Source organism: Chlorocebus sabaeus, chromosome 7, assembly GCF_047675955.1.
Source record: "Chlorocebus sabaeus isolate Y175 chromosome 7, mChlSab1.0.hap1, whole genome shotgun sequence".
NCBI lineage: Eukaryota > Metazoa > Chordata > Mammalia > Primates > Cercopithecidae > Chlorocebus > Chlorocebus sabaeus.
Window position 1 is genome coordinate 38,291,614 of NC_132910.1, and position 27,824 is coordinate 38,319,437.

General features: G+C 42.1%; 1 protein-coding gene across 1 annotated transcript; it reads right to left on the minus strand.

Annotated features, from left to right (window-relative positions):
* Positions 1 to 1,785: 1,785 nt before the first annotated feature.
* Positions 1,786 to 27,185, minus strand: SLC10A6 (solute carrier family 10 member 6). Its single transcript, XM_007999172.3, has 6 exons — positions 26,360 to 27,185; positions 12,069 to 12,187; positions 10,565 to 10,653; positions 6,594 to 6,769; positions 4,044 to 4,201; positions 1,786 to 2,081 (listed from the first exon to the last, which is right to left on the minus strand). The coding sequence occupies exons 1-6, from the start codon at positions 26,734 to 26,736 to the stop codon at positions 1,867 to 1,869; spliced, it is 1,134 nt and encodes a 377-aa protein (XP_007997363.3). The 5' UTR covers positions 26,737 to 27,185; the 3' UTR covers positions 1,786 to 1,866.
* Between the last annotated feature and the right edge of the window lie 639 nt (positions 27,186 to 27,824).

Below are 27,824 nucleotides of genomic sequence, written 5' to 3' on the forward strand. Positions count from 1 at the left end.
TTCGGTGAGCGATTGGCTTGGAAATTCAAGTCATAGGAAGTGAGCCTACAGAAATACTTGCACCTAAAGGCAAAAGTGTTTTAGCACTGAATACTGTTAAGCTGAAAGCTATCTAAGTGTCTGTGAATAAGGAGTGGTTAAATAAATTACAGTCTTTCCATGCAATGGAATACTTCCATATCACTACTATTCTAAAGAATGAGGTAGGTCAACACAGACTGACACTCAAAGATGTTCCATAATGTGTCATCAAGTGACTTACAAAACAATATATGGAATGATCGCAATGTTTTTAAAATGATACAGTTTATACACAGCTTAGAAGGATACACGTGTCTGTCTTTTTTTTTTTTTTTTTTTTTTTTCGAGTCAGAGTCTTACTCTGTCACCCAGGCTGGAGCACAGTGGCATGATCTCAGCTCACTGCAACCTCTGCCTCCTGGGTTCAAGCGATTGTCCTGCCACAGCTTCCCAAGTAGCTGGGATTACAGGCGCCCACCACCATGCCTGGCTAATTTTTGTATTTTTAGTAGAGATCAGGTTTCACCATGTTGGCCAGGCTGGTCTTGAACTCCTGACCTCAGGTGATCTGCCCACCTCAGCCTCCCAAAGTGCTCGAATTTACAGGTGTGAGCCACTGTGCTCAGCCACATGTGTCTATCTTTAGAGAGTGAAAATACAGGGCATTTCAATTTTAACCTTATGTGTGTTTTAAATTTTTTCCAAGCTTGTATTACACCCATAATCAAAAAAGATTTTCAATTTCTTAAAAATAATAATCATTTGAGAAAAGTGCCCCATTTATTACAAGAGCTATTTGTTCTCCTCTCAGTGCACCTGAGGACCTGCCCAGAGTCAAGAAGTCACACAGGTCTGCATCACCCTGCAGGATGAGGTGCCATCTCCTCAGAGTCCTAATTCTTGTTCAATTAAAATCCACAACATGGCTGGGCGCGGTGGCTCACGCCTGTAGGAGGCTGAGGCGGGCAGATCACCTGAGACCAGGAGTTTGAAACCAGCCTGGCCAACATGGTGAAACACCATCTCTACTAAAATACAAAAAATTAGCTGGGCGTGGTGGCGGGTGCCTGTAGTCCCAGCTACTCAGCAGGCTGAGGCAGGGGAATCACTTGAACCCAGGAGGTGGAGGTTGCAGTGAGCCAAGATTGTGCCACTGCACTCCAGCCTGGGCAACAGAGCAAGACTCTGTCTCAAAAAAAAAAAAAAATCCACAACATAAGGATAAGTTCCCCTAATGAAGGATTTTACCTACTGCCAGGTACTATTTGCTGCATGGGAAGACAAGAACACACAAGGCAGCTCATTGATATGTTAACCCTCAGAAGAAACTCCCTGAAATGGGAATCTCCAAAAGTGATCCTATCACAATTCACAATCCACATGAAAATATAAATATTCTGGCCGGGCGCGGTGGCTCACGCCTGTAATCCCAGCACTTTGGGAGGCCAAGGCGGGCGGATCACAAGGTCAGGAGATTGAGACCACAGTGAAACCCCATCTCTACTAAAAATACAAAAAAAAAAAAAAAAAAAAAAACTAGCCGGGCGAGGTGGCAGGCGCCTGTAGTCCCAGCTACTCAGGAGGCTGAGGCAGGAGAATGGCGGGAACCTGGGAGGCGGAGCTTGCAGTGAGCCAAGATCTCGCCACTGCACTCCAGCCAGGGTGACAGAGCGAGACTCTGTCTCAAAAAAAAAAAAAAAAGAAAAGAAAATATACATATAAATATTCTAACATTGAACACTTAAATATTCACACTGGCCCTACCAACAAGATTCATGTGTCAGCTGCACACTGTCTTTACTGGCCACTGAAAAAGAGGGTGCCAGTCCAACCAGCAAGTCCCTGCTATTCACATGAAGTGATGTGGTCAACTGGCTCGAGAGCCCTGTGGCAATCCATTGGCCCTGGTGGCCCAGGAGTGACGGCACCTTCTTCATTCACCTCCAAGAAGGCATTGGTCTCTTTGGAAGAAGTCAATTTCCTCGTGTGGCAGACTTCTGTACAACCTGAGTTCTTTTTTCTGTGTTTGTTCTTCAATCTCCTCTTGTATGTCTGATATGCTAAGTGTTAAAACATACAAGTATTAACAATCACTTTAACAAAGAGTCTAATTTGGTGACACTGTACACTTGTCAATCCTTCAGGTGTCTGGGTGGCATCATGTATGTATAAACACCCAGGAAAAAGAAGGGGGAAGAGAGAAAGTTATGGAACAGAAGGATTCGGTGTATCAGAATGACTCTTTTGTCTGGAGTGAACCATTTGTGATTGAGGCTCATTCATCAGGTTGCTGACAGCTCACAAACTCATATATTCATTCATTCACTCATTCACTTAGTCAGTCAGCTGGCAAATCCTGCAAGTGCTTACTAGGAGTAGGACACTCCTGGGCTCTGGGCAGGAGCTGGGAATGAGCTAGAAATGATGCTTCCCTCAGTCTCTCCAAGAGAAGGAATGAAAACATGGGTCTGAGACCAAGAGTTTGACTCTAATATGATTTATCTTATCTATTGGGGAAATTAAGCCCCAGGTATTCCTTATATTGTTATATTGATTGTTATTTCTGTAATCAGTATATAATAACAATCAGCAATCAGTACATAATCAGTTATATCGGTAATCACTGCGTCTTACTCAGACCTAATTCCCTAACAATAGTGAAAATGTACCATGGCCCAAGATTAAAATATATATATGTAGGTGAACATATTAATATATGTATTTTTCTTTCTCCACTTTTAGATTCAGGGGGTCCATGTGCATGTTTGCTTCCTGGGTATATGTGGTGATGCTGAGGTTTGGGAAACAAATAATCTTATTACCTAGGTAGTGAGCACCGTACCCAACAGTTCGTTTTTCAACCTCTGCCCCCTCCCTCCCTCTTCTAGTAGTCCCCAGTGTCTATTACTGCCATCTTTATGTCCATGAGCACTCAATGTTTAGCTCCCACTTATAAGTGAGGTATTTGGTTTTCTGTTCTTGCATTATATATATTTTTTAAATTTATCCTCTGTGAACACACATAATAACTCCAAAGTAATGTATATTTGGCTGGACTCATATGTGCATACACATATATATTTCAATATTTGTATATGTGTAATATTTCATATTTGAAAAATATTTCACAGCCATTCAGCACAAGTCTTAGTCACAGAAACAGTGAAATAACTTGGCATTTGGGAGACCTCAAGGCTTTTAATAAGACCTAACAAACCAACGCTTAAGAGCAGCAAATGTCACTTTGGAGCTCAATGATTGCTCACGGAGATCTTGTTGTAACAAGTTACGAAGTCTAAGTTCTGATAGTGGATTCACTTTTTTCTTTTTTTTTTTTTTTTTGAGAGGGAGTCTCGCTCTGTCGCCCAGGCTGGAGTGCAGTGGCGCGATCTTGGCTCACTGCAAGTTCCATCTCCTGGTTCACACCATTCTCCTGACTCAGCCTCCCGAGTAGCTGGGACTACAGGTGACCACCACCACGCCCGGCTAATTTTTTTGCATTTTTAGTAGAGACGGGGTTTCACCAGGTGTTAGCCAGGATGGTCTCAATCTCCTGACCTTGTGATCCACCCGCCTAGGCCTCCCAAAGTGCTGGGATTACAGGCGTGAGCCACCACGCCCGGCCGTGGATTCACTTTTGTGAAGTATATTTGTTTATAAGCTCATTTTCAGATATTTTATATATTTTTCTGTGAAACTCCCACTTGTGCCAAACTATCCTGTCTATGCACCTTATCGTCCCCAGAAATGTCAGGCTTTCAAAAAGTGTATCACAGTGTAGTCCCAGCTACTCGGGAGGCTGAGGCAGGAGAATGGCGTGAACCCGGGAGGCGGAGCCTGCAGTGAACAGAGATTGCGCCACGTGCTGCACTCCAGCCTGGGGGACAGAGCGAGACTCCATCCAAAAAAAAAAAAATGCATCACAGGGGCAGCACAGGCAAGTTTGGATTGAAAAAAAAGGTCAATAAGTTGGGTGAACAATTTTCTGTCAGTTATTTCCTACCCAATGGGAGTTCACCCACCTGCAACAATAAGAAAGCCATCTATCAGCTGGAAGAGTCCATAGGCCAGTGGGAAACTCAACATCTGGACCAAGTGCTCAGCAGTGAAAGATAACTGGAGCATGGTGATGCACATCTGAATATTCTGAGCTCCAGTTTCTAAGGAAATCGTCCTGCACCTAGCAAAGAGAAAAAGTTTCAAGAGTAATGCACTAGCAATAAGAACTATTCTCACATTTTCTCATATGCACCATAACAATTAGAAGCTATGACCTCAGGCCACGGAAAATGTGTACTCATTCCATAGTTATTTGCTGAATTCCTACTCTGCAGGTGGTCTTCTGAGAGGTATGGTGGAGCGGGGCTTTGCAAACCCTGCTCTAGGCATCTGAGTGAAAAGACAAAATAAACACACAGGAAAGGCTCAGCAGCAACACAAGACAAAGTATGGCCAAAGGCCACGCAGATGTAGAAATTCAGAAAATGGCAGAAGGGGTGAGAGAAGGCTTCACAGAGGAGTGGGATTAAAGGACGGAAAAAAATAGAAGCAGCTTTTGATGAGGGGGAAATATTATAAAAATTAAAGTGCCAGGGACAGGTGTGAGTGTGGCCTATTCAGCAGGCATTGCATCTACTGTAAGCCAGTCTGCACAGAGGAGAGGATTGGAGGAGATGAGAAGGGAAGGTTGAGTTAGAGATAGTATGCAGGGCATGGTGGCTCATGCCTGTAATCCCAGCACTGAGAGGCAGAAGTGGGAAGATCACTTGAGCCAGGAATTCAAGACCACCCTGGGCAACAGAGTAAGACCCTGTCTCTACAAAAAGAAAAACATATATATATAAAGACATATGAAACAACATAAACTAAACAACACTTAAAAACAAATAAACATGGCCAGGCGCAGTGGCTCACACCTGTAATCTCAGCACTTTGGGAGACCGAGGTGGGTGGATCACCTGAAGTCAGGAGTTTGAGACCAGCCTGGCCAACATGGTGAAATCCTGTCTCTACCAAAAATACAAAAATTAGCCAGGCATGGTGGCACACGCTTCTGTAATCCTAGCTACTTGGGAGGCTGAGGCATGAGAATCGCTTGAACCCAGGAGGCAGAGGTTGCACTCCAGCCTGGGCAACAAAGGTCTCAATAAATAAATAAATAAACAAAAAACCCTAAATAAAGACCAAATACCTAAAATGGTTGTCTTTGGTGAAAGAGTTTGGTAATAATTTTTCTTTTTGCTTTCTACTTTTCTATATTTTATTGGTTTTCTGGTTGCATAAAATGAAATAAACCTCATTTGAAAAAGACAAAGGAGGGAAGAGAGGGAAGACCTGGGCAGGACATTGAGGGCTGAGTTAAGCAGTTTCATGTCTCCAATTTATAAAGGGAGTCTGCAGGGGTTTATACGTGGAAGTGAGGAGATAAAAGAGGTGTTTCAGAAAACAAACAAGCATCTGTGTTTAAGTTGGACTGGAATGGGGAAGTAACAAGGGTGTGTGATGAGGGGGTGAAATTGCTGTCAGTGGTACAGGGCAAGCTCTGTGTTCACACTTTATTTCTACTTACTCTATTGCTTGCTACACTTGCCTCAAACCACCCTCACTTCTTTCAGACTTTTGTCAAAAACTCAGTATGATTAAGCTACAAAGCTGGAACCCACACCTGCAACATTCATGAGCCAAATCTCAGTCCTGTCCTTTGTCAGGCTATCGGGTATGAAAAACATGAGACTGTGGACTACATCTTGCCATAGGAGTACTTTCTGTCCAGAGCCAATTGCATTTCAACGACGCAACAGACTGTGTTCCTAATTGTTAAATTTGGGGGAAAAAAAAAAAAAAAAAAAAAAACCCAGGTCTAAATCCTAACTCCACCATTTTCTAGCTCTGTGAACTTGGTCAAGTCACTTAATTTCTCTGAAGGATCTGCTCATCAGTAGAATGAGGGTAGTGATAGGATCTACTTCTCAAGCTTGTAGTAAGAAGTAAATGAGATAGATGGGGTAAAGCTTCACCGATCACTTAGTACAACCCTAAATGTTCCCCAAGTGGACTGGAAGTAGCATAAAGCCAATTAAAAATTCCCATCTTTCACCTTTGGAATTCAACTGCATAATTTACTTTTCTTTAAGAAATTTTTTCTGCTTTTAAAAGTAGTCCATACTTATTGAAAAGCTTCAAAAACATACCAAGGAAATACTAAAGAACTAAAATTATCCTGACTCTCCCTACTCAAAATTAAACATTGTTACCATATGGTACATTTCTTCCAGTAATTTTTGATGCATAGAACTCTTTTTGCTTTTTTCTACAAAGTGGGAATTAAATACATGTCATTTTCTATTCTTTTTTAACTTAAATTTATCTCTTCTTGTCAATTTGGCCTTTGCTTTAATTTACATAAAGAATTACCACAATATTTTCCATGAATTGCCATAAGTTATCCTGCTCCGTTCCACTGTGTAAGTCAAAACTCTTCATGTCTCCGCACACAGGCAGCAAAGCCTACCAGTGGCAGTGTGTTAACTTTACCTTCCTCAAAAAAAAGTTTATGGATAGTTCAACTATACCTTTGCCAAGACTGGTGGGTAAAAAGTGCCAGCAGAAAACCCGTGACATGGCCAATCAAAGGGAAGATGAAACTGATGATCAGAAGGGTGATGTCTGAATTCCAAGATCCTTTCGCCAGGACCACACCAGCAACTGCGACCACCAGAAGGAGGACCCCACCAACAATGGCCCCAATCTGAAGCAAACAATAAAATAAGTGCATATAAACTCAGGGTTTTTTGCTCTATGATACAAAGTCCATCGAGGTTGTAAAATGCTTGGGATCTAGAAATTTTAGAACAAAGTAGGGACTTAGAGATGACTGAATCCAATTTCACTTTGTAGAGGAGAAATCTGAGTTCCGAACCGGTCAAGTAACTTGCCTATGCTAGAAATGGGTGGAATTTGACACAAATCTAAGTCTTGTTTTAGCATATCTACTTTTCCCTTCAAGTAGAAGATTTTGCCAAAAGGATTGGGAGTAGAGTTTTATTGTGGGTAGAACAAAAGTGCAAAATGAATGGGATCTGACAATGAGCTTCCAACATCCCTGCACATACCTCTGTGACCCTCTGCTTGTGACCTCGTCTGCCCTGCCTGACCATCTGCCTCCCCTTCCACCGCCCCTTCAACCACCAGCAGCTGCCTGCTGCTTTGGTCCCTGTCCTTCTCCCCACCAAATAAAATCTACCCATTCTTCATTGGACAATCTGAGCTAATACTCATGATCACATGAGAAATAGTGATGGAGACCTCTATCCTCTCCCAAATGGATACTATTTCTTACTTTTGTTGTTTAACAAGAACAGAAACAAAAAGCCAACAATAACAAAAACAAATTGAATACTTTGAGTTTTAGATAAAATAGGAAGGAAGGATGGCCTAGGGTATTTTGGGAAAATCAGGATCTTGGCAAGCTCCTGTTCATATCATGTAGACAGTAAACTGTGTACCTAGTTACAGTGTCAACCTTGATTTGAAATGATTCAAGATGTGAAGGAGGGTGGTCATAGGAAACTAGAGAAGACAACAAACAAATACACCATATACCCAATATACCATAAATGTGTTCTGGGGGTCATTTTTACTGTTTAAATACAGAGACAGACTAGACCCCTGCCTAAGAAAAAGATGCTAAGACATAAGAAAGCCTCTTGGCCAGGCATGGTGGTTCATGTCTGTAATCCCAGAACTTCGGGAGGCCGAGGTGGGCAGATCATCTGAGGTCAGAAGTTTAAGACATCCCGGCCAACATGGCAAAATTCTATCTCTGCTAAAAAAAAAATACAAAAATCACCCAGGTATGGTGGCACATGCCTGTAATCCCAGCTATTCAGGAGGCTGAGGCGGGAGACTTACTTGAACCCGGGAGGTAAAGGTTGCAGTGGGCCAAGATTGCGCCACTGCACTCCAGCCTGGGTGACAGAGCAAGACTCCATTTAAAAAAAAAAAAAGAAAAGAAAGAAAAATGAAAGAAAGCCTCTGAATGTAACATCCCCTCTTCCTCTCTCTACCAAAGATTTCAAAGTTTAAAATCCACCAAGAGCAAATGAGGAACACTTAAGTTTGTTCAGAAAATGTGTCAGATTTAAAATTAAAATAGAACTAAGAACAGAGAATGAAGATATACTAAAATAATGATAACATTAGCCTAGGTTTTTTTTACTAAGGTGCTGTAGAATATTTATGCATATTATTAAATGTTTTGCCATAAATCCTATGAAATACCCAAAAGAAAAGAGTTTTCAATCTGCTCTTTACAGCAAATAAAACTGACATGTAAAAAAATTGTATCTGGTTTCTCCACTGACACTGATGGATTGATAAAGGAGCTGGAAACTCCAAAATCATGATTTTTGTTGTTGCTGTTAAATGCCCTTTTAAGAAAAATAATCAAAGATAGAGTATTTGAAAAGCAAGAAGTGGGCCGGGCGCAGTGGCTCAAGCCTGTGATCCCAGCACTTTGGGAGGCCAAGACAGGCAGATCACGAGGTCAAGAGATCGAGACCATCCTGGCTAACACGGTGAAACCCCATCTCTACTAAAAAATAGAAAAAACTAGCTGAGCGAGGTGGCGGGCGCCTGTAGTCCCAGCTACTCGGGAGGCTGAGGCAGAAGAATGGCGTAAACCCAGGAGGCAAAGCTTGCAGTGAGCTGAGATCCGGCCACCGCACTCCAGCCTGGGTGACACACCGAGACTCCGTCTCAAAAAAAAAAAAAAAAAAGAAAGAAAAGCAAGAAGTTTCCATGATCATTTCCCTCCTCTTGTTTTGAAACAAAATCATAACTACCACACTGGAAATTTTCTCCTACTGAAATAACAATAATAAACGTGGAAAAGGGGCCAGGCACAGTGGCTCATGCCTGTGATCCCAACACTGGGAGGCCAAGGCAGGAGGATTCCTTGAGGCCAGGAGTTGCAAACCAGCTGGGCAACATAGCAAGACCCCATCTCTAAAAAAAATTTATTTTTATTAGTAGGGCAGGATGGTGCATGCCTGTAGTGCTAGCTACCTCAGAGCTTGAGATGGGAGCATCATTTGAGCCTAGGAGATCAAGGTTGCAGTGAGCTATGATTGTGTCATTGCACTCCAGCCTGAGTGACAGAGCGAGACCCTGTCCCAAAAACTTAATTAATTTTTAAAAATAAATGTAGAAAAAATGGGACTGTATTCCATGAGTTCAGCTAAAAAAAGAGAGTGAAAATCAAGTGTGCACCATTGATGTTAAAGTCATCCACGTGCATTACAAATGTACTATACAAGGCCATCTTCCAGCTCTCTGTGCCCAGCTGATTTGTCTGCTTGGCAAGCCCTCTCCTCTCCTTCTCCATCGCACTGAAGGAATGGTGGGAGTTGTTTGGCCTTGTGCCTAACTGGAAAAACAGGGTTCATTGGCACAGGCATAGGGAGTGGCGATGTTCTGTGAGGTAGAGCCAAACGATAAACCACAAAACAAAACTAACTGAGATTTACTACCTGAAACTCCAAGTAACCCCAAATGTTTCTTTCTTTATAAATGTAAAATATAACCAAAACATTTTTTAAATTTTCATGAAAGCCACACATATTATAACCTTCTACCTGCTAAAGTGATACATAATCAGAAAAAAAATGGAAAGCACCCCTAGGAGACTCACATCATTGTTAAGAATGCCTCCTCTTCACGTTTTGTTTTTTTGTTTTGTTTTGTTATTAGAGATGGGGTCTCACTCTGTGATCCAGGCTCGAGTTCAATGGCACGATCATGGCTCACTGAAGCCTCAGCCTCCTGGCCTCAAGCAATCCTCCCACCTCAGCCTCCCAAAGTTCTGGGATTACAGATGTAAGCTGCTGCACCTGGCCTCTTGAATTATTTTTAAAACCGTTTAACAAAGACATTTGCTTGTTTCTCCAGCAGACAAAGGGCAAGACTGCAAAGACAAGAGGAGGTAGAAAGTTCTAGTCACCATCATTCCATAGCTAGACTCCTCAGTGCTCTCTGGATGATTTCATTTAAACAGTCTTATTCATGTAGTCAGCAGCCCTTGCTCATGTGTACAAACGACAGCTTTGGCGGTGCCCCCAGGAATGCTTCTGCAAGACAGCCCCTCCGCCTACTCTTCCAATAAACCAGCCATATTCCTAATGGGCGCCCTTCCATGCTCACTTAAACAGCTTCTGCCTCAAGAGCACCTGTGTGAAGCCTTGTGCATGCATGGGCCTGGGCTCTTCTGTCCACACACAGCTTTAGCTTTTCTGACACTAAATCAATAGTTGCTTGTTTTCCAGGGCGTCATAAGCCTCGGGGTACAGGCCTATGGGAGTGGCAGAGCAAGGCTTACAGGGTGGAGGAAATACAATCACTGGATCCAAAACCGCAGGACGTGTAAGGAGAATTTCTGGGTGTGAGGCTGTACTCGCCGAGCTCACTTGTCCCGGCCACTGCTCGCTTCTGTCTTTCAGGCCCCTGAGTCTGAGGATGTGCCAACAGTGGCCAGGGAGTTGCTCACCTTGAGAATGATTTTGGATTGTTTTGGCCATCTGTAATTCACATAGACACCGAAGGCCACGGGGATAGTCAGGCACACAAGGGTAATTCCTAAAGAGAAGAAAAATCCATCAGTGTTTTCCCTGTCACCCTGACTGCACAGCACTTCTCAACAACTTCCATTTCATTTAGATAACAGCTTTAAACTGACATTTTCCCATGCCACTTTCCAAATCTGGACGAATGCCTACAATATTGGCTCCAAAGTTATATAAGCTCCTCATAACATTTTGTGTCTTGTTTGTGAGTGCCTTTCAGAACATATTATCAAAGCAAAATATATTAAATAACTTACTGATCAGAAAAAAAGTTGCACATAAAATCATGGTTTCTAAATTAAGGTTTCCCTCAAGTTTTACAGATTCAGTAGGCTCCCGCTGTTGTGAGGAAGTGGTTTCATTCATGGTTTTGAACTATGGGTCATGGGTTGTAAGCCCTCAAGGTGTTTACCTGATACACCAGATTGACACTGACAGTCTTAAGAATCATAATGTCAGTAATCCTAGCACTTTGGGAGGCCAAGGTGGGCGGATTGCCTGAGCTCAAGAGTTTGAGACCATCCTGGGCAACACGGTGAAACCCAGTCTCTACTAAATACAAAAAAAAATTAGCCGGGTGTGGTGGCGTGAACCTGTAGTCCCAGCTACTTGGGAGGCTGAGGCAGGAGAAGTCAGAAGTTGCAGTGAGCCGAGATCACACCACTGCACTCCAGCCTGAGTGACAGAGCAAAACTCTTTCTCAAAAAAAAAAAAAAAAAAAAAAAAAAAAAATAGTACCTATCACTTCTCCAAAAACTGGCCATACTAGAAAAGGCAGATCATTTCACTACATTTCTCTTCCAAGCTTGGTAAACACACAGAGATCTTTAGGAAAACGGCAGACTTTAATGACAAATAGTATTCAGAAGAGGAGATAATGAAAGAGATATGGGTGTGACTGTGACATGTAGATGAGTTTTCATAATCAGTAAGAATTATTTACATTCAACCTCCAAGAAAAAGTCAAGGTTCGCAGGCAATGTGAAGGGCGGTCACAGGAAGGTCTAATTAGTGCCACTAGATCCAGTTAAACCTTGGAGCATAAAGAGTCCAATTGCTTTATAGTCTAGTTATATAAGGGTTTGATTTTTGCTTTTTCAAAGTAAATTATCTGGCTTTCTTTTTTTTTCAAAAATGCACTCTTGTAGGGGTGAAAGTTTGCACTTTGTAGTCATATTCCCAGGTTAGAACTCCAGTTCTGTACTCACCAGCTGCATAATTTTGATCAAGTTACTAAACTTCTTGAAGCCTAAAGGTTTAGGAGATTGAACTGGTAACAGAATCTACACTGTAGGGTTCTTTAAGGAATTAAATTAGGTACTAAAAAAAAAAAAAAATCCCTGCATAAAGAGTTATGTAATTAAGAGCAGCTATTATTAGTGTCATCACCATTACTGTTAGTCCTCCATTTCCCAGGCCCATACAGACCTATGTTCTGATAAGGAATGGTGAGATTCTGCTGAAGACTCCAGGACCAGGCGTAGAGATAAATGCAGAGTGGCATCATTCCCAGGGCGGCCACGGTGGAGCAGGTTGTCATACTGATGCTGAAATTGAAATTAATACAATGCTTAGGAGGGAGCAATGGACATGAAGTATTTAGTCTTTACCAGAAACAACTCCTGGGACACAATTTCCTAGCGATTACATGGACTAAGCTCCTTGGAGCTCATTTCTCTCCTATTATTTAACAAACGATGGCTATATCTGTGGTCTACAAAGAGATTTCCAGCAGTTCTTGTCATCCATCAATTACCTCATATTTATTTTACTACCTACTTGCCTTAAACATTCTGCTATAGGCACTATAGAATTTTTCTCTTATCTAGTTCTTTTTTATTGAAGTATAATCCACAAGCCATAAAATTCATCATTTTAAATTATACAATTCAGCAGTTTTTAGTATAGTCACAAAATTATGCATTAATAGCACCATTTCCAGGATACTTTCATTATCTCAGAAAGAAACCCCATCCCCATTAGCAATCATTCCCCAGTCCCTGCTTCCCCCGGCCCTTAACCAGCACCAATCTACTTTCCATCTTTACAGGATTACCTGTTCTGGACATCTTAGATGAAAAGAATCATACATGTAGCCTTTTTTCTGTGTCTAGCTTCTTTCCCTTAGCATAACATTTTCAAGGTTTGATAACAGTTTGACTGTCCTCTCCAACTCTCATGGTGAAATGTGATTCCCAACGTTGGAGGTGAGCGCAAGTGGGAAATGTTTGGGTCACAGGGACACATCCCTCGTGAACAGGTTGGTGCCATTCTCGTGGGATTCACTGAGTTCTCACTCAGTTCTTATGAGGTCTAGTTGTTAAAAAGAGTCTGACACCTCCTTCCCCTCTCTTACCATGTGATGCCTGCTCCTCTTCCCCTTCCACCATGGGTGGGGTCTTCATGAGGCCCTCACCAGACGCAGATGTTGGCACTATACTTCTTATGTACAGCCTACAGACCCACCAGCCAAATAAACCTATTTTCTTTAGAAATTACCTACCCTCAGGTATTCTTCATGGCAACACAAATGGGATAAGACAAGGTTTATCCATGTTTTAACATATATCAGAGCTTCATTCTTTTTATGTCCTTATTTTATTAACATAGTGTATCACATTGATTTTTCTGTATATTGAATCAACCCTGCATTTTGAAACAAATCACATTTGGTCTTGGTGTATAATCCTAGATTTAATGTGATAGTATTTTTTATTGAAAATTTGGGCATGAGGCCGGGCACAGTGGCTCAAGCCTGTAATCCCAGCACTTTGGGAGGCTGAGACGGGCGGATCACGAGGTCAGGAGATCGAGACCATCCTGGCTAACCCGGTGAAACCCCGTCTCTACTAAAAAATACAAAAAACTAGCCGGGCGAGGTGGCGGGCGCCTGTAGTCCCAGCTACTCGGGAGCCTGAGGCAGGAGAATGGTGTAAACCCAGGAGGCGGAACTTGCAGTGAGCTGAGATCTGGCCACTGCACTCCAGCTTGGGCGACAGAGCAAGACTCTGTCTCAAAAAAAAAAAAAAAAAAAAGAAAATTTGGGCATGTATATTCATAAGAAATATTGATCTGCAGTTTTCTTTTCTTGTGATATCTAGTTTTGGTACCAAGGGGATTGGAAGTGTATTAGGCTGTTTGCATGGCCATAAAGAAATACCTGAGGTTGGGTAATTTATAAAGGATGGTCAAAGATCTGCAGGTGGTACAAGCAGGGTTCCAGCATCTGCTCCTGGTGAGGACCTCAGGAAGTTCACAATCATGGCAGAAGGCAAAGGGGAAGCGGGAGCAGGCATCTCAGGTGGCCAGAGGGGGCGCAAGAGAGTGAGAAAGGGGAGGTCCCAGGCTTTTAAACAATCAGATCTCATGTGAACTAACTAAGCAAGAACTCACTTATCACCAAAGAGATGGCATTAACCATTTATGAGAGATCCACCCCATGATCCAGTCGCCTCCCACCAGGCCCCACCTCCAATACTGGAATCACATTTCAACATGAGATGTGGAGAGGACAAACACCCAAACGATATCAGCAAGTTGGAATGCCACAAAGCTGACTAAACGCCTGCCCAGTGTGAAGTGTTAATAAATATCTGTCAGGAAGAAGTCACCCAAACACCACATGCCATAAGCTCCCCATTGGATAGAGCAGTGGCCCCCACAGTCGCTGACCTGCAGACAGAGCAAGTTGGTTAGGGCAAGGGAGGGTACAGAACCACAGAGAAAAGGAACTGATGTGAGATGCTAGACTGAATTAAGAATTCTGTTCCAATTCTGATATCATGTGATCCTATGATTAGAAACTGGGTTTGGGCCAAGTGTAGTGGTTCACGCCTGGAATCCCAGCACTTTGGGAGGCCAAGGTAGGCAGATCACCTGAGGTCGGGAGTTTGAAACCAGCCTGGCCAACATGGTGAAACTCCGTCTCTACAAACAATACAAAAATTAGCTGGGGGTGGTGTCAGGCACCTGTAATCCCAGCTACTTGGGAGGCTGAGGCAGGATAATCACTTGAACCCAGGAGGCGGAGGTTGCAGTGAGCCAAGATCATGCCACTGCACTCCAGCCTGGGCAACAGAGTGAAACTCTGTCTAAAAAAAAAGAAGAAAGATGAAAGAAAAGAAAGAGAGAGAAGAAAGAAAGATAGAAAGAAAGAAAGATAGAAAGAAAGAAAGAAAGAAAGAAAGAAAGAAAGAAAGAAAGAAAGAAAGAAAGAAAGAAAGAAAGAAAGAAAGAAAGGAGGGAGGGAGGGAGGGAGGGAGGGAGGGAGGGAGGGAGGGAAGGAAGGAAGGAAGGAAGGAGGAAAGGAAGGAAGGAAGGAAGGGAGGGAGGGAGGGAGGGAGGGAAAGAAAGGAAGGAAGGAAGGAAGGAAGGAAGGAAGGAAGGAAGGAAGGAAGGAAGGAAGGAAGGAAGGAAGGAAGGAAGGAAGGAAGGGAAAGAAAGAAAGGAGGGAGGGAGGGAGGGAGGGAAGGGAGGGGAGGGGAGGGGAGGGGAGGGAGGAAGGAAAACTGAGATTTGAGAAGCAAGTAAGCAAAACATCATGTTGTACACCATAAATATATATAATTTAACTTGTCAATTAAAAATAAAATTTTTTTAAAAAGTCAGTGGAGAGCTGGGAGGTTATATTTCATGACAGCTAAGAAAAGAGAGCTCCCAAATGAAGGCAAAATGCCAATAAAAATCAGAGAGGATGAGAACTGAAGAACTAGATTCAGTACCATTCAACCTTACCTCACTTTTTGGTGCCTTCCATCCCAAATCTATTCTTTCCATCTCAATCTCACTCCCAATCCCCACGCTAAGGCTGTATTTTGTACTTACCTGAGTGATAGAACCAGTGAAAGAATGCATTAGTAAAATTAGGGGAAAGAAAATAAATGGAAAGAAGATACCCATCAGACCAGTCAGATATTTTATCTTTCAATTTGCTGGAAAAAATTACACAATCTGTTTAAGCACATACGTACTGTTTATAGACACTGTGCTCATTCTGTGTATAAGACACAAATGACTGACGGAGAAGCAGACTGCCCTCCTGTTCTACAAAGGAGAGGGAGGAGGCCCTTCATATGTCAAGGTCTTCTGCAGAGACAGTGAGGCTCCTTCAGCACTTTATTGGGTCTACAAGTCATCCGTCACTCTTCCTCCTAACCTATATCACCATTGCTTCCATCCAATTACCCTGCCTACAAAACAATACGTCTATGACTACTTCAACATTTTCTGCCAGGAGAATGTTTATACTCTTGACAAAGCAGCATCTATTTTACTTCAATGATACTAAAAAGATTCCCTCTGCGCTCTCACTCATTGCTGGTAAAAATGGTACACCACGGAGGGTGTCTGGCAATATCTAGGAAAATTAGCGATCCTCCTTCTAGGATTCTGAATCCATGGCCCTCCGGACACAGTTTTATTGACATTGGCTCATGAATTATACACACGCTGTACCCTACACAAGTGCTTATGTACCTGTCCATCTGTGCCAGAGTGAGCAGCACAAGAGCCAGGTCCTATTTTCCTCTCCATCTCTAGGAGCTGGCATAGTCTCATACTGCAGCACATTGGAAGAGTTCGTTAAATACTTACTGAATAAATGTATGAATCAAAGAATGACCCAGTGTCAGCACACTGGTGCTATGGAAATATTCTCTCTGTCCCTCTCATATGTCATGTATCTGCAGGTGAACATTGGTAAAAAATCTTACTGAAATGACCTGTTTATACTTAGTTCATATGGTAAACAGCCCCACAGCAATCCAGAAAAAGAGACTTTCTATAAAATTATGCTCTTCTGGCAGGGCATGGTGGCTCATGCCTGTAATCCCAGCACTTTGGGAGGCCAAGGCGTGCGGATTACCTGAGATCAGGAGTTTGAGACCAGCTTGGCCAACATGGTGAAACCCCGTCTCTACTAAAAATACAAAAATTAGCCAGGCGTGGCAGCACACGCCTGTAATTCCAGCTACTCGGAAGGCTGAGGCAGGAGAATTGCTTGAGCCTGGGAGATGGAAGTTGCAGTGAGCCGAGATCATGCCACCGAACTCCAGCCTGGGTGACAGAGCGAGACTCTGTCTTACAAAAAAAAAAAAAAATATATATATATATATATATATATATATGGTCTTCCAGGAAAAAAGCAAGTAAACTTTTAAGAAGCAAATATTTAGCTGATTGGTGCTCCTTTCAGAAATCCAGACTTAGATAACTCACAATTATGTGTATACATCCTTCTGCTCTTTTATTTTTCTTTTAAGCAGTCCATTTATTTCATGATTGTTTGTTAAATCAATAGGACTTTTTTTCTTTCATTATTTTTCTTTTTAAAGGAACCAGACCAGGGGCAGTGCTTCACGCCTGTAATTCCAGCAATTTGGGAGGCTGAATTGGTAGGATTGCTTGAGATCGGGAGTTTAAGAGCAACCTGAGCAACACAGAGAAACCCTGGTCTCTACAAAAACAACAACAACAACAAAAAGTGCAAACATTAGCTGAATGTAGTGGTACACACCTGTAGTCCCAGCTACTTGGGAGGTTGAGGCAGGAGGATGGCTTGAGCTCAGGACTTTGAGGCTGCAGTGAGCTATGATCACACCACAACACTCCAGCCTTAGGGAGAGAAGGAGGCCCTGTCTCTAAAAACAAAAAAAGGAACCTTATAATATACCTCACTCGGCAGCTTGGTTGCTTTTTTCCCCACTTCATTTATCACAGACATCCTCTCAGATCAGTACATTTAAACTTATTCTTTTAAAGACTGCGAAGTATGCCATAATCTAAATATGCCATAATTCCTTCAATCACTTCATTAACAATAGGTCAGTTGCTTTTAGTTTTTTGCCATGATAAATAACGTTATAATAAACACTCTCATATATATTTCACTTGAAATGATTCTTTTCTTTCCGTGAATTCCCCAAGGCAGAATTGCTATGTAAAAGTCTGTGTTTTTCGTTTTAATACATATTTCCAGATTACTTTCCAAAAAAATTGCTAAATTTCACAATCTTGCCTACTCTGGATGTGATCAGTCCCTTCTAATTATCATGCCAGCATTGAAAAATTGATCTCACTCTTGTTACAGTCTTTTGTTTTTTGTTTTTTGTTTTTTTTTTGAGATGGAGTCTCACTCTGTCACTCAGGCTGGATGGAATGCAGTGGCGTGATCTTGACTCACTGCAACCTCCACCTCCCAGGTTCAAGCAGTTCTCTCTGCCCCAGCCTCCCGAGTAGGTGGAATTACAGGCACCCACCACCACACCTAATTTTTTTTTTTTTTTAATTTTTAGTAAAGACAGGGTTTTACCATGTTGGCCAGGCTGGTCTCGAACTCCGGACCTCAGTTGATCCACCCACCTCAGCCTCCCAAAGTGCTGGGATTACAGGCGTGAGCCACCACACCCGGCCTCCACTCTGGATTCTATCAGGTTGTGCTTTCTTTCATGTCAAGTGGCTGCTTCTGTGTCCTCCTCTCTAAACAATTTTGCTTGTCAGTCTTCTTCTCAACTTGTAGGAGTTCTTTTAAAATTAGGGTTCATATTATCATGAACAATACAAGTATTTTTCCCAAGCATGGTATATATCTTTGACTTTGCTTATGACTTACTATAATTAACATTTATATAGTCAAAGCTGCTTTTTAAAGGCTTCTGAGTTTCTTATCTTAAAGACCTACACCCTGATCTGAGGGCATTCAAATATTGCCTTCTACTTTTTACTTTTATACTTATATTTTCAATTCACTTAAAATTTATATTTTACATGGTAACAGGTATAAGACTAATCTATTTTTTCTATTAATACATTGAGATGCAAATGTGTCAATATAATTTACTAAAATAAACCATTTTCCACTATACTGAAGTGTCACCTTCATCATATATTAAATGGCCATGTGTATACAAATTATTTTCTGGAAATTCTATTCTAGCTCATCGATAAATAACTTTATTTTTCCCTGAACAAATACTAGACTAATTAGAGTGTGTTTTCATATATGGTAGGGCAAATACCTCCACACAAATTTTCCTTTTCAAACTTGTCTTAGCAGTTCTTGCATATATTTTATTCCATATGAAACCCGAAATTACTTTATCCTGTTAAGAACGCTTACTTTAAGCAAAGACTTCTTCCTGATTGGTGAGCAATTTAAAAGAAAAACAGCAGTTTGCCACAGTTCTCAGACCTCTGTATCCACGAAGAGGATGTTTGGAAAGTTTTTTCCCAATTTTTAGTCTACGATAGTGCTACATTCCTTGACTGTCCATATTACCAAGTCCTGAATGGAATTCCATATTACATCACTTTTCTCTTGAACTTCTGGAGAATTAACACAACATTTCTCTACTGAATGTCTTTGGCTCAAACAGCAGAAAGGTAATATTCATGATTACGGGAAGCAAACTGAGATTTATATCAGACTGATTCTATATCCTTGATTACCTACGTGATTGCTTCCATCTTTATTCAATTTTCAAGCCCATGGTGATCATGATATTGGTCAAGGATGGCAAGAGGTGATCCTGGTGCTCTGCCAACTGTTACAAAACCAGCAAGGCTGGAAAAGTACACAGTGAAGGCCTGTGAGCACAGTGGAAAGTCACGCCTTGTATTTTTAGCCATGAAATTCCAACGTAGCATAAACAGAGGATGTGGCTAAGTAGATCTCTTGACTTTTCATGTATAGGAAAATTTTTGGCAAAATGTAACTTCAGTATAACAAGATCCCACTTGCATTAAGAAGAATAGCATCATCATCTCCAAACTATTACAGAAAATAATGAGACAGATTCAGCAAGTCTAGACAAACAGGTAAGTCTTGAACCCTCCCTTAAAGCAGGGAAATTACATATATACACATTACATTAAAACGCAGTGTCATTAACATTTTGCAATTGGAGATTAAGTTATTTATACATTGTTTTAATTTCAAAAATCCCATAAAATCAGGAACTCTGACTCTCAAACTATGAAACTATGAAAGTATACACTTGTGGCCAGGCACGGTGGCTGACACCTGTAAACCCAACACTCTGGGAGGCCGAGGCAGGCGGATCAAGAGGTCAGGAGATCAAGACCATCCTGGCTAACACGGTGAAACCCCATCTCTACTAAAAAAAAAAAAAATACAAAAAATTAGCCTGGCGTATTGGCGGGCGCCTGTAGTCCCAGCTACTCAGGAGGCTGAGGCAGGAGAATAGCATGAACCTGGGAGGCGGAGTTTGCAGTGAGACGAGATCTCGCCACTGCACTCCAGCCTGGGCGTCAAAGCGAGACTCCATCGCAAAAAAAACCAAAAAGTACACACTTGCTTTCCGACTGAAATAAATAAAAAATTCTCCAGCTAACCAGATGGATGTGGCGTGAGCTATAAGATCATACCAGCAGATGTGACCCTAGAATAGATACAAATGTTATCCTTGTTTGCTGCCTTCCAATAATGACGAGTATTTATTGAGCACTATGTGCTGGGTGTTACACCTCAAGCTTTTCTATATATTTTCTCTTTTCATTTACACTATAACTCTATGTGTGGGTATTATTTTCATTGTATAGATAAGGAAACTATAGTACATAGAGACATGGAAGGTTGCATGAAGTCTCATGGATTCAGTCTCAGTTCTGTCTCCAAAGCCTTAAATGCAGAGGACCTTCAGTTTTCCCCAAGACATGTCAGATAGAGCTGAACAATTTGAAGTTCTATTTCCAGGTTCTCTACTGAAGGACCAATAACTTCTTTAAAGTTCAAAGGTCAAAGTTGGCCACTGAGCTCCACAGGCTCCACCACCACCAGTGGTCAGAATCCTTTATCTGCAGCTGAGGACATTAATACATCCTTAGGGAAGAATGGGCCTCTTGTATATATCAAAAGTTCTCAAATAAAGATAGTGGGAGGCCAGGCGTAGTGGCCCACACTTGTAATCCCAGCACTTTGGAAGCCCTAGGTGGGAGGATCATTTGAGCCCAGGAGTTCAAGACTGGCCTGGGCAACATAGTGAGACCTCATCTCTATAATAAAAAATAAAAATTAACTGGGCATGATGGTGCATGCCTGTAGTCCCAGCTGCACTGCTCAGGAGGCTGAGGTGAGAGGATCACTTGACCCCAGAAGACCAAGACTTCAGTGAGCCATGATTGTACCACTGCACTCCAGCCTGATGACAGAGTAAGACCCTGTCTCAAAAACAAAAACAAAAAAAAGAAAAGAAAGTGAGAGATGTCCTGATCGTAAGTTGCATCAATAAATGGACACCTTTCTTTTCTTTTCTTTTCTTTTCTTTCTTTTTTTTTTTTTTTTTTTTTTTTTTTTGTCTCAGTCTGTCACTTGCCCAGGCTGGAGTGCAGTAGTGTGATCTCAGCTCACAGCAACCTCTGCCTCCTGGGTCCAAGCGTTTCTCCTGCCTCAGTCTCCTGAGTAGCTGGGATTTATAGGCACGCGTCACCACACCTGGCTAATTTTGTATTTTTAGTAGAGATTGGGTTTCGCCATGTTGTCCAGGCTGGACTCAAGCTCCTGACCTCAAGTGATCTGCCCACCTCGGCCTCCCAAAATGCTGGGATTACAGGTGTGAGCCACCATGCCTGGCCTGGACCTCTTTCAAGGGGTAGTTTTTGTAATACACACAGGCAATCAGAAACTGTCATTCACTCATTCACTCATGTTTACCGAGTGCCTACCACTACCAGGCTGGCACTGCACATGCAAAGATGAACAAGCCTTCCAGGAGTTACAGACATAGTAGGTGAGGCAGACAAGTAGCCCAGCTATTGCAATGCTTTCCAACAGATTATAAGGAAGAGTTACATAATTCGAATTATGGGGACAGACAGGAGAAACATCTCTGGGCAGTAGTTTCAGGAGAAACCAGGGTAGGGGAAGGGGGACATTTGGACATCATATTTTGCTTTGCTTTCCCTATAGTCACAAAACACTTAATATTTAACCTCAGATCCACTCCTAAGCATACACTCAAGGGAAATGAAAGCTGAGACTCAACAGCAATATTTACAATTGCCAAAAGTGGAAACAATTCAATTGTCCATTGATGGATGAGTAGATTAAAATGACATATATATATTAAGATATATCATTTCATATAGGGTTAGGGTTAGGCATACAGCTCCTAGAGCAGAGATTAAAACACAGACCCCAGGACACGATGTTCTTTTGCCTGCCTTATATAATAATAATAGTTCATATCACATTTTATGCCAGGTGAGATTCTAAACACTTTAGATATATTAACTCATTCAATCCTCTCAACAGCTCATGAGGTAGGAACGCTTCTCATTTTAGAAATGAGGAAAGTAAAGCATAGAGAATGTGCATAATCTGCCGAGAGGATCCAGTCAGTAAGTGACAGGTCTGCTTGCTGTTTCCAGAGCACTCAACTACTACACCGTACTGCCAGATCTTAATTTTCATGTCCTACCCTCAAAGGTGAGAATTCTGTCCATCTCTAGCAGGATATATTGGGGAAAAAATACCACCTATTCTTCACCCCTCCCTTATCTGAGTCTGCTGTAATGTGACTTGGAAGCTCAGCACATCAAGAGGCAAAATCTACTTTCCTAATCCATGAAGCTAGACTGGCCTTGCAATCTGCATTGGCCAATGGAATGTGGTGGAAGGATGAGGATCTGGTTTAAAGCCAACACTTCAAAAGACCTTTTCTGCTTTGCCTTTCTGAGAACCCTGCTGCTGCCATATGATTAGGTCTAGGCTCATCTACTAGAAAATGAGAGATCATGTAGTAAGAGAGCCCAGTTGTCCAGGTTGAAGCCACCTGCATTAGTCCATTTTCACACTGCTGTAAAGAAATACCCAAGACAGGGTAATTTATAAAGGAAAGGGATTTGATTGACTCACAGTTCCACATGGCTGGGGAGGCCTCAGGAAACTTACAAACATGGCAGAAGGTGAAGGGGAAGCAAGGACCTTCTTCACAAGGCAGCAGGAGAGAGAAGAAGAACAAAGGAGGAACTTCCAAACACTTATAAAACCATCACTCACTATCATGAGAACACCATGGGGGAACCATGCCCATGATCCGATCACCTCCCTCCCTTGACATTCGGGGATTACAGGCCCCTCCCTCGACAAATAGGAATGGGGTGGGGACACAGAGCCAAACCATATCACCACCCGAGACAAGTTTACATTTAACCAACTCCGAAGTATGTAAAAGAACCCAGCCATGAACAGCCAAACTCGGCTCAGAGGCAGGATAATTTTTAAGGCTTTTCATACATGTCAGCCAACTGCTTTCTAGAATAGTTATAAGGAAGGACAACATCATGACTGGAGGAGACAGAATAAGGTCAGTTGGCATTGCAGACTGTGGGAACAACATGGGCAAAAGAAAGCTGGAAGAGTGTGGGATATGTTCAGAGAACTATAAGCAGCCCATGTTGACTAAAAACCATTGTTCTTAAGGTGGCTAGTGGAACAAAAGAAATAAAGTAGACCGGCTTAGTAGTTTCTACCAATTTAGTAGGTGTTGAGAAGACTTTGTATGTATAACATGTTTGTTTTCTCCTCACAGTACCATGCGAGTAATGTTGTGATTTCCAGTTACAGAGAAGAGGCCCAAGGTCAGGATTTGAATATAGGCAATCTGGTATCAGAGCCTGCCTTATCCACTTACTGCAAAGCCATAATGGAGAGATTAAAGGTGCAGAGAACAGCATTTTCATTGCTGTGAAAATACGATTAGTCAAGAAAGAAATTGTGAGGGCCTGACCTGAGGAAGTTTTAGTGGAGACCGACAGGAAGCAAGAACTGTGAGCAACACAGCAAGAGGAGGGGCTACAGGGCTTGGCAGTGGATTGAGTGGCCATGGTGAGAATGAGGGTAGTCACAGGGCAAGGCTAAGATGACAAGCCCAGGCAACTGCAAGAGGATGGGTGTCATCAGTCATCTCATTTGCAGAACACACAAACCGGTTCAAACCAATGGATTCTGAAATGCCTGTGTGGGGTGAACACGTGCAGAAGTGCAAGTGCACTGCGTGAAGCTGGAGTGAAGGCATGAGAAACATGCTCAGGGTCATCCGCAGGGAGCTAAGTCTCTACTTCTTCATGTGTCAAATGAAGATGTTGTGCTAAACGCTCTTGGATTTTATCCAGCATTAAAAGCAGATAAAACTCCTATCAATGATGATCCACTGAGTTTTGCTTAAAACTGATTTTTGTTGGTAATCAATTATGAAGTAATGTAATCACTTGGATATTGTTTCACGCTGGACTGGATTTTCTCCTATTTGGGTTTCTCCTGAAAACTGATTTTATTACTTTTGTACCTATAAGCTTCCAAAAATCTAATATTTAGTTTTTGCTTTTTTTTTTTTGAGTTTTGTTGGTAAGATTCAAAATCAAAATTTAGAAAGAAAAGAGGAAACATAGATAATATTTATTGCACAGCTACTATGTGCCTGGCACCCTGAATACACACACACAAACACACACACACACAAGTATATATTTCCTCCATAACATATAGTCTTGTGTCAGCCAGGTGCCGTGGCTCACGCCTGTAATCCCAACACTTTGGGAGGCCAAGACGAGAGGATCACCTGAGGTGAGCAGTTTGAGAATAGCCTGGTCAACATGGTGAAACCCCATCTCTACTAAAAATACAAAAATTAGCCAGGCATGGTGGCGGGTACCTGTATTCCCAGCTACTCAGGAGGCTGAGGCAGGAGAATCGCTTGAACCCAGGAGGTGGAGGTCGCAGTGAGCCAAGATCGCACCATTGCACTCCAGCCTGGGCAACAAGAGCGAAACTCCACCCCAAACTATTATCTATATGTGTGTGTGTGAGTGTGTGTACATATATATACAGTCTTGTGAGAAACAGGTAAATTTAACCCCATTTTGCCAATGATGAGATAAGGCTTAGATAGGTTAAATAATTTGAACAAAGTTAAAGGTGAATTAAAGATAGAGTTGGCAAAAGAAAGTAAAATTAGCGTTATCTTTTATAGATTTCCTATACATTGGTGTTTTTATGATAACATTGACTAATAAGAGATTAAGGTAATAAATGTTCTCCTTCCCAGAACACAAGTGTTTGAGAAGATTTATGCTGCTACTCAAAACAGAAGATCTAGTTGTGTTGCTAAATGTCATGGGGGAAATGTACCTAAACTGCAGACTGATGTAAAACAGATGTGAATTCAAATCTGAGTTCTGCCATACTGGTTTGTAGCATTTGGCAAGCTACTTAACTAGCTGGAATCACAATTTTCTCAGCTGTAAAATTCAGAATAATAAAAGGCCATTTACAAGGTTATTATGAGCCCCAAGAAGAAAATAAGCATGAAAGCATCTATCCCATGCCTATAGACTACTTAATAGATATTAGTTTCCTATTTCCTTCCAGAAACTTTTAGGTCCTGGAATTTATCTCTGATTTATGAACTTCATGCAAAGAATATCTATCATTTCCCAGTTAAACAGTCAACTTTATTGAATTTGAATTAGCAATGAATACTAATGGCTTTTACCATTAAGGTAAAACACAAAATTCATCAAGTTATTTTTTTTTTTCAAATCTCTCATAAGTGGGTAAACAATAACACTGCCATGTGAAAGTTAGTTCCTATTCTGCATGGTATGAGCCCATTAAAATTTATAGGTAAAATATGTACCATACGCTAAACATTCAGCACATGCGGGAAACTGGAAACCCATACCTGCAGCTGACTCTCACTGATGTCAACTCCCAGCTCAGTCATTACCTCTTATTCATCCATTCACGGTAGAGTAAATCTCAACTAAATGGCATACACATGAAACAAAGACTTAAATTTATAAGCAGTTCTTCCCCAGGGCAGGAGGTGAAACGGCATGTTCACAAGTAAGCAAAGAGTCTCCAGAGACCATTGTTTCTAGTTCTTTTTCCAGTGCTGATTCCTCTACTCCTTCCTCAAATGCTCTTTTTTCCCCCATCAAAACATGTAATCCAGAAAAGCGTGTGACTAATTCATCCTCATTAAAGTGTAAATAAAGGACAAGGCTTAATGTCTCCCAGAGGTATTTATCTACACCGTAATTGGGAATAAGGTCACTGGCTTAAAGGGAAAGAATGTGAATCTAGTGATGATATTAACCATCTGCAAAGTAACAAGAAAGAACTGTTTTAGTCCTGAGAGCCTTTGTATTGCTCCTGAAGTCAAATCAACAGGCCATCCCAGCACTTAAAGCTGGATATGGCCACCAGGTGCCCCTAAAGCTCCTTTATCCGGTCCTCTAAAGTGCTTCTTTCCTAAAGTAGGTGCTCAGGCATCACTGACTGGAGCTACGGGAGTCTCATTCTGACTATGCCACCACAGCCACGATGGCTGCTACCAAACCACAATCATTAGCTTCTTGGGATTCTTGGCTTAAGTCCTGGGAGTTGCTAAAGAGGCCAGTTGCTAAAGAGCTCAAGCTTAGGAAGGGCCACTGGGTGAGGTGGAGACCGGCCTCCACTATCACATAGGAAACATATCCCACTGCTCAGAACAGCCAATAAATCAAATGATGACCAGCAAAGTAAATTTTGAGCACTGAAAGTAAAGCCCACCCATGGCTGAACAAGTCTCTGTGATATTTGTAACATTACCCAGTAAAATCTCTACCAAAAGATAGGAAGAGTCTTTAACAGAGAGTGTCAGTTATTCCCCCCAGGCAGGATAAGAGGCAGACTACTAAGCTTCCCCGGGGTTACTTACCTGAGATCCATATCTCCATCAACCCAGAAGGTGAAAATGTTAGAGATGGTGCCCCCCGGGCAGCAGCCCATGATGAGAACAGCAATAGCTTGGACTGGCTTCAGAGAAAAGCTGATGGCCAGGAGATAAGCTGTGAAAGGCATGAGCCCAAACTGGCAGAGCAGTCCCACAGCAATGCCCCAGGGTCTCCTGATGTGCGACCACAGCTTCCGGATCTCCACGGAGCATCCCAGAGAGAACATAAGCAGCCCCATCATCACAGTGGACACCACTGTGAAAACGAGCTCCAAGTTTCCATGCACCTCCAGTCCCACTGGCAGCTCCTCCTCTGAACTGTTGGCAGGGCAGGCTGAGCTGCTGGAACAATTGGCTCTCATGTCCTCATCTCCTTAAGGCAGCATTACAAATGAACACCGGCAACAATGGCTGGGCAGGTCTATCCTGCCACATTTTGTAATAGTGCAACGAAGTCACACGTGGAGAATCATTCCAATAACTGTTGGCCAGCAAGGTGATTCATCCTAATCTGATCAATTTTTTCACAAGTGGCATTATAAAAGTAATTATCACGGGCATGAAACACATAATAAACTGCGGTAAGTAAGGCTTTCCACTTCTGTTCTTACTCACCACTGAATATGTTTTTGAGATGAGACAAACAAACTTGTTGTCAAGTGGAGTGACCGGGCTATGTCATCAGCATCACATTGTGTCCCAGGAAAGCAGGGTGGATGCCAAGAAACAATTTCTCCAAATTCAGCTGGGATTTCAAAGAGCCAGGATGCATAGACAGAAAGGCTAACTCCGGAAAAAACAACAAAGCCACACCTCGTACCATTAGCAAAGCATGTCTGTTGGAAATATTAGAGCAAGAAAAAAAAACAGCCGGTGGAGGAAATGTCAGGAGGGACTATGAATAATTTCAGGAAAACTTCAGAATTTGTCACAGTTTTTCTTCTATTTCTATTAGAATCTGTGTCTAAAGTCAATAATTAAACACCTGCAAGAGTAATATGGTATTAGGCACCTAATTATGCCTCATGAAACATGTGAAAACCAATTCCTTCACCCAAAATAATTCAAGGGAGCTGTCACTTGCTTTTGGAGATAAGAGTCTACTTGGAGATACATACTCCTGGGCCTCCTAGGGACATCTTGGAATCCTGCAAGGGGATGTGGTAAAGAGCTCGGTCTGCAATGGAGATGGGGTCTGAGGACAGCCTCTGACCACAGTGTCCAGGGCCCCTCTGTGCGTTCTAAGCAGGCACTGCTGGCAAAACCAGACAAGGACTGTATGGTTCTGTGAAACTAAACCTCCAAAAAAGCAGGTGCCACACCCTTTCTCACAGCAGAAAGTTTATTTGTGGGGCACAGGCTAGTAACAAGGCACACTTCATAAACGCCTCTACCTGTCTCAAGAGGGATACTAGCTAAGCATTGTTTATTCTTGGATGAGCAAATTCTT